The sequence below is a fragment of the Leucopleurus acutus genome (assembly GCF_964270905.1).
Source record: "Leucopleurus acutus genome assembly, chromosome: 11".
Taxonomy (NCBI): domain Eukaryota; kingdom Metazoa; phylum Chordata; class Mammalia; order Artiodactyla; family Delphinidae; genus Leucopleurus; species Leucopleurus acutus.
Genome location: NC_139152.1, coordinates 94,946,868 through 94,953,917, shown reverse-complemented (window position 1 = coordinate 94,953,917; position 7,050 = coordinate 94,946,868). Strand labels below are relative to the sequence as shown.

Genomic DNA, 7,050 nt, shown 5'->3' with positions numbered 1-7,050 from the left:
GACCCACCCAGTCCCTATTCGGGTAATAAGAGCTTTACCCGTATTAACTTACTTGCTCCTCACACCCACTTTATTACGGAGCTAAGTCCCATTTAACAGATGAACAAACTGAGGCACTGTCTATTAAGGGATTGAGCGAGTGAGTGCCCAGCTGTCATGTGCACACCTTTCCGGAAGAAAGCCTCACGGCCCCGCTGGGCAGCCCGGCCTGGTGGTTCTGCCTCAGCTTCCCCATTCAGTCTTGGAAGGCCGCGGGGCAGGGACAGCCGGAAGCCAGGGCCACTTAGGGCTGGCCGCAAAGAGCCAGCTGACGTCGAGGGGCGTCCAGACCCCACTCTCGGACACCCCAGCCGGGACGGCGGCGGACCAGACCGCGGTGCCGCGCCGCGCGAGAAAGCTGTCCTGGGGCGCCACCTAGTGGCCAGAGTGGCCGCTCGGCCCCTCCAGAGTCTGGCAGAGACGCTGCAGGAATCTACTGCTTCGCTGGGACATTGGAACACAAAATGTCCCTCCACCCTGGGGACCGTGTTCTGACCATCCCAGGTCGGGAGGAGAAAGAGGTACGGTGGAGTTTGGTCCTTTGCCCTCCTGAGGGGCGGACTCACTCATCCCACCTGGACATCTCTGCCTTCATCTATCTGATTCGTGCATTTATGGAGCCCTTACTGTATGCCAGGCTCTGTTCCAGGCGCTGGTGAACAAAGAAAGATCCCTGCCTTTGTAGAGTTTACAGTGGAGAATGGGTGAGGAAACAGTCAATAAACAATAAATGAGTGGGACTTCCCTTGTGGGCAGTGGTTAAGACTCCATGCTCCTCTTTCAGGGGGCCCAGGTTTGAGCCCTGCTCAGGGAACTAGATCCCACATGCATACCACAACTAAGAGTTCGCATGCCACAACTAAGGAGCCCTCCTGCCACAGCTAGGACTCTGGTGCAACAACAACAAAAAAATTAAAATAAAACAATAAATGAAGATAATAAAAGAAATTAAAAAACAATCTGGCTATTTCAGAAGCAGGAGAAAAAGAGCCTGTCTGACACATCACTGAGCTCCAGGGGACCCACAACCCTCAGGGCAAATCCGTGGAGCCTGATGCCAATGAAACCATGCAGCCCTCCTTGCTCCTCTGGGGCCACTCCTGTCCCAAGGGACATGCCCTCACTACAGGATCCTCCTGCCTGAGATACTCCCCTCCCACATGGCCGGCTCCTCTTCTCCTCCAGAGTCCTCCTGACTCCCACCCAGCGCCCCTGCAGTGCTCTCCTGGGTGGGTGGCACTGGGGAGCAGTGCATAACTGCTCAGGCCAGGCTGTCTGTCTTGATTCCCAGCTCTGACACCACCTTGTGACCTGGACAGGTTCCTTGGCCTCTCTGTGCCCCTTTCCTCATTTGTAAAATGGGGGAAGCAGTTGTTCCTGCTCCAGAGGAGGGGAGGGCAGTGGTGGTATAAGTGAGTTAACAAATGTAAAACACTTAAGACAGCACCTTGACACAATGTTTGTTATTATTAACATCTGTTTAGGTTTTTCCCTCCTGGACTAGCTGATGGAGGTTAGTGAGGTTCATTCACAAAGGACCAACTGAGTCACCTCCATGTCCTACACTCTAGTGTCATGTATACAAAAGGATCTCAGAACATGTTTGTACGGTGAATTCAGTGGTTCCCCCTCATTCACCACTGATTTACTGAGTGCCTTCTGCATGCCAAGTACTGGGCTAGGAGCTGCAGATGGAGCAGTGAACAAGACAGGTTTCCTCCCCACAGCAAGAAGAGTACTAATTTCTAAGCCAGAAGTTCTCAAACTATTTTGTCTAAGAACTCTTTACTCTTAAAAAAATTCAGTATCCCAAAGAGCTTTTGTATGTGTAACTAACAAGAGTTGCCATGTTAGAAACTAAAACAGAATTTTAAAAAATACTTATTAATTCATTTAAAACAACAATAACAAGTCCACATATTAACATAAGTGACATATTTTAATGAAAACAAAACAAAATAGTGGGAAAACACTGATATTGTTTTGCATTTTTGCAAATGTCTCTAATGGAAGATAGCTGGATTCTCATGCCGAACTAGATCTGTGCGATACGTTGCTCTGGTTGAAGTATAATACTTCCAAAAATACATTCCCCTTTTTCGTAAAAATTCAGAATACTAACACTCCGTCCCGAGCCCGGCCCCGCCCACTACGGAGACGCTTGACGCGATAGGACTGACCCACCAGGCTGGGCTAGCGGTGGACGGTTTCCGGGAGAAGGCGGGGCCTGGCTCCCAAAGGGTCGGTGGGGTTGCGATTGGACGACAAATGCGTCCTTCGGCGCGTTGGCCCCGCCTCCAGATCCCACCCAGTGGTAAACCCAACGCCTGCGTCCTAAGGAAGGTGGGCACTTCCGCCCGCCCACTGCGGAACCTTTTGTTCTAGCTCGCGTTTCCACCGAAACGACAAGGGCGGCCAAGGCGGAAGTAGTTGAGGCGTGTGGGCGGAGCTAAGCACCGCTATGTCGGTTTCCTTGCTGCGGCGAGGTTTGGAGCTTTTGGGGGTGCCTGAGGGTGAGGAGCTTCCTCCCAGAGACGTCCAGCCTGGGCGGGAAGGCGGCAGGGGTTGGGGGCAGGAGCCCCGAGGGTGCGAACGATCCAGACCGGGCTTAGCCTCGGTGGGATGGGAACCCTGAGCGCCCTCCGAACCGAGCCGGTTCCTCTCTTCCCCTACAGCCCCCAGGGACGCGCCAGGCCAAACCAAGACGAGCGAGGCGCCGATGAAGCGGACGCGGAAGGCAAAGGCGGCCCAGGCCCAGAAACTGCGGAACTCGGCCAAGGGAAAGGTGCCCAAATCGGCGCTGGGTGAGCTCGGGAAGGGGCTGGACGCGCTGCTCCCGGGGTCGGGGGGCGGTGCCGGGGAGGAAGGGGCGCTAGAGTGAGGGCTTGAAATGTTACCCAGGAGTTTCTAGAATACCTGCTGTGCGACGGGCGTGGGGCGGGACCCTGGGAACACGGAGGTGAACGAATCACATTGTCCCGCCCTTCAAGGTCTACAGCCCTAGTAGGGAGAGAAGCATCGAAGAGTTTCAAAATCAGCGTATGGCTGCTGTGATAGGGTCTATGCATTAAGACTGTGGTGCTCTGAGAGGAACTTAGAATGAAAGGCCGAATCGGGCTTCTCTGAGGAAGCAACAGTTAAGCCCAGACCCGATGGAAGTATACGAATGAACCGGGGGAAGAGTATTCTAGGGAGAATGGCATATGCGGAGTCAGAAAGAAGTTTATTGCCTTTGAAATCTTGAAAAAAAAGAAGCCTGGTCAAAGTGACATACAGGGAACGAGGGTCAGAGACGGAGCATTAAATAAAATTAATACTCCGTGTGCCAGGTGCTGTTCTAAGCCTCGTACAAATGTTTGCTCATGTAATTGCTCCCAGCAACCCTGTGAGGTCGGCACTATCATTACCTCCATTTTACAGAAGCAGAAACAGGCCCCTGCCCAGATAGTACAGGTAGAAACCAGGCAGATTGTCTCCAGAGCTCTGATCCCACCTACTGCTTCAAGATGCTATGGCCTGGGCGGTGGTGATGGTGCGGAGATGAGAGAATTGTGCAGGTGGAAGATGCGGTGAGGAGGGGGCATTGTTGGCGTCAGTGGTGAATTGGCTGTGAGGATGGAGGCAGAGGGAGTCAGCGAGTACGGAATGTCTTGGGGGATGTGGCGCCACTTAACGAGACCTACAGACTTGAGGAGCTGGAGTGGGCAGGAATGCAGGGTGTTTTTGACCTGTGGCAGGACTTGGTGAGCTCCTAGTGTGTCTTTGAATCCCCAGGGCCTCGTGCATAAAAGGTGTTCAAGTTGTTTGTTAAAAGAACTATGGTTGAGGTCTATCCCGATGGGGCTTTTTCTGTAAACCTACATCGTTGGAAACGCCTCATAGATTAACTGTGTGGTTTCCTTTACTCATAGAACTACCTGTTAGATCTGTGGGAAAGAACTACAAGACAGAGCTGCCAAGTAAACTATGAAAAACCTAACGAACTTTTTATCTTAGGTATTGGCATATCCCAATGATCTGTACTGTTCTAGGGTGTGATGGCTTAGGAGTGAATATGATTTGAACCTAATACATTTTTAGAGGATGTCAAATTCAGAACCAGGCAGATCCATCTCCTGACCCTAAACATGGTCCTAAAGTAAATCACTTGAGGAAATTGGATCCCAAAGATTACAGGTGGGGAATTTTGAAGTGTGTCCATATTTCATTGGAGATCAAAGAAGCCTAACTAAAAGAATTGTGGGCTGACTCATGATAACTTCTTTTTGAAAGGGCTATTTTATCTTGAAGATTTATGAGTTTGGAGGAACTAAGGTGATTGGCAGTGGAAAGAATCGAATGTGTGGAATTCCTTAAAAATTTATTGACTTAAATAACTGTCTGTGTTACACATAATAAAAAAAAACCCTTTAAAAAAAAAAAAGAAAGAACTATGAATTCTGAGGAAATACAGCATGAGCAAAAGTGTGGAGGCAGGAAAGTGAGCCTGGGTTGAGCCACAGTGGTGCTGGTGTGGAACAGGCACACAAGGGGCCCGAGGGAGGTCACTCCTCCATCCCAGCCCCCGCCCCATCACCCTGTCATGGCACACGACTGAGGACTGAGGGGACTCTCTCAACCCTCAGTGGCCAACCTAAAGAACACCTCTGTGGCTGCCACCTTGGTCTGAGCTACACACCATCTCTTGCCTGGATTATTGCAGAAGCCTCCTAACTGGTCTCCCTTCCACTGCCCCCTCCCCCAGTAATCTCGTTCTCACCATAGCAGCCGAAGTGATCCCGTAAAGTCAGACCCGTCTCTCCTCTGCCCTGCACCCACCAGCGTGAGAGCCTGAGTCTGTCGGTGCCTGCTCAGGCCCCACATGATCTGCTCCTTCCAGCTTTGTCTCCTCGGCTTCTCCCCTCTCTGTCCAACCACTTTCTGTTCTTCAAGCACATTAGTCACACTTCTGCTTCAGAGCCTTTGCACTGGCTGTTCCTTCTACCCAGAATGCTCTTCTCCCACAGTGTCACACTCTCTCCCTCCAGTCTTTGCTCAGAATTCATTTCATTGAGGCCTTCTCAGAGCCTCCTGTTTGGAATTGCAACCCTCCCCCCAGCATCTCTCATTTCTGTTTACTATTCTCTTTTTCTCCATAAAATGATCACCCTCTGAAGTACCGTTTACCTTGTGTACCATCTCTCTTCCCACGGAATGGAAGTTCCATGAGGGCAGGACTTTTTGTCTGTTCTGTTTCCTGCTCTGTGCTCTTGCACCTAGAACAGTGGCTGACACACACACAGTAAGTGCCCAGGCCACCTTTGTTGAGTAAATCACTTGAGCAGGTGGAACCAAGGGGGACTTTGAGCAGGGTCTGTGTGGAGTGTGGTTTTGACAGAAGAGCCCAGGCTGTTGCAGCAGCCTGGGGAAGGGACGACAGGGCTTTTGGTAGGGCCATGGGAGGTGGGAGTGGGGTGGGGAGATGTCAGGAGGGGACCCAGAAGGCTTCCAGGGAGTGAATCTGAAATGATGCCACCCTGCCTGCCATCCACAGCTGAGTTCCAGAAGCGAGAGCGTCGAGGTTACCTTGGAGTAAACCTGAGGTTTATGACTAGTGCAAGAAGCACAGTGGCCGAATCAGTCACCCAGCAGGTTCGTCAGGGGGATGGGCTGTGGGAAGGAACCTGGGGGGTGAGAACTGAGGCTGTTCCTGGGATCTGTGGGAGTCTCAGCCCTGAGCATAGGCTGGAGGGTGGAGCCCCCTCCAGGCTCCTAAGAGCTGGACACCCCGCTGTGCTGCGAGGGGCCTCCCCCTGGAGGGCCGAGAGCAGTGTGGGGAAGGTGGGAGGCCGGGCGTGGCCTTGCTCCCCTGGGACCCCTGTGGGCCTCCGCTGTCTCCTCTGTAAATGGAAACCACACGCCCTGCCTCCCGGGACGGTGTGAGGGCCAGGTGAGAGGGTGGCACTTGGTCGGCTGCACCAGGTTGTGTGGCTGCAAGTGGCTGGGAGTCCCCACCCAGGGCTCCTGACTCTCACACCCCCCAAGATTGTGCGCCAGGACCGGGGCCGCAAGGCCTGTGACCGGCCTGTGGGCAAGACTAAGAAGAAGAAGAAGGCCGAGGGCACCGTGTTCACCGAGGAAGACTTCCAGAAGTTCCAGCAGGAGTACTTCGGCAGTTAGGCTCCCGGGAGGGCGCAGCCGCCTTGGACCTTCAGCCTGGCTCAGGAAAGCCGTGGAGTGGAGGCTGACACGGAGCTGGCGAGCTGGAAGCCCAGGGGAGGACCTTCGCTCAGACCCGAACTGACATCTGCAGGCTCGGGAGGTACCACCTGCCTGCTGGAAAGGAACACATTGGACTGTTTTGTCTGCTTTGGCCCAGGGAGGGCCTCGGGGCTGTTTGCTGTGGAGAGGCCTGTCACTGGGCCCTTGGGGACCACACCTCTGATAGGACGAGGGCCGCTGGGTGGGCTTCCAGGTTCTAATAAACGTGGCCCAGGGGCTGTGTGTGCTGCTCTAACAGGGTGTCTCCCGCCGCCTCTGGCACCGAGGAGCCTTCCCTCCCTCCCCCACCTCCCGGCTGGTTCTTAGGGCTCCAGGTCAGAAGTCCTGCAGCCCAGCCCCGGCGCAGGTACCACCAGAGAGCAGTTCACCCATCCGCAGACCCCGCAGGCCTCCTCTCCCTGGGGTGGCAGCCCCAGCTGAGAAGGCAGCTCTTGAGGAAGCTGAGGGAGGGAGCATGGCTGCCTCAGCCCAGTGCCCAGGGCTTGTGCCCTTGTGTGTTTTTTTTGGGGGGGGGGGGCGGGATGAAAGGCCACTTTTTGTTTCTCTGACCTCTGTCACAGGAGGTGGGGACTAGTGGGGCGACTCAGGAGGTGAGCTCAAGAAACAGGGTTTTACACGCAGGTCTGCCGAGCAGAAGGGTGGTGCTGGGCCCAGAGCTGCACCACCAGGGGAAGGTGGAGGCCAGGCTGCGTCCGGCGGGGGCAGCGCAGGGCAGGTGCTGTTGAGCAGATGCCCGAGTGAGCGGGTGGT

The 7,050-nt window shown here is 54.1% G+C and overlaps 1 protein-coding gene across 2 annotated transcripts; it reads left to right on the top strand.

Annotated features, from left to right (window-relative positions):
• Positions 1-2,451: 2,451 nt before the first annotated feature.
• On the top strand, positions 2,452-6,535 carry RPS19BP1 (ribosomal protein S19 binding protein 1). Of its 2 annotated transcripts, none has more exons than XM_082849769.1 (4): positions 2,452-2,552; positions 2,715-2,843; positions 5,573-5,670; positions 6,064-6,535. In XM_082849769.1, the coding sequence occupies exons 1-4, from the start codon at positions 2,501-2,503 to the stop codon at positions 6,196-6,198; spliced, it is 414 nt and encodes a 137-aa protein (XP_082705895.1). In that variant the 5' UTR covers positions 2,452-2,500; the 3' UTR covers positions 6,199-6,535. The 2 variants fall into 2 exon arrangements, with proteins under 2 accessions (XP_082705895.1, XP_082705896.1); XM_082849770.1 differs by having other exon boundaries at positions 2,484-2,525.
• Positions 6,536-7,050: the final 515 nt, after the last annotated feature.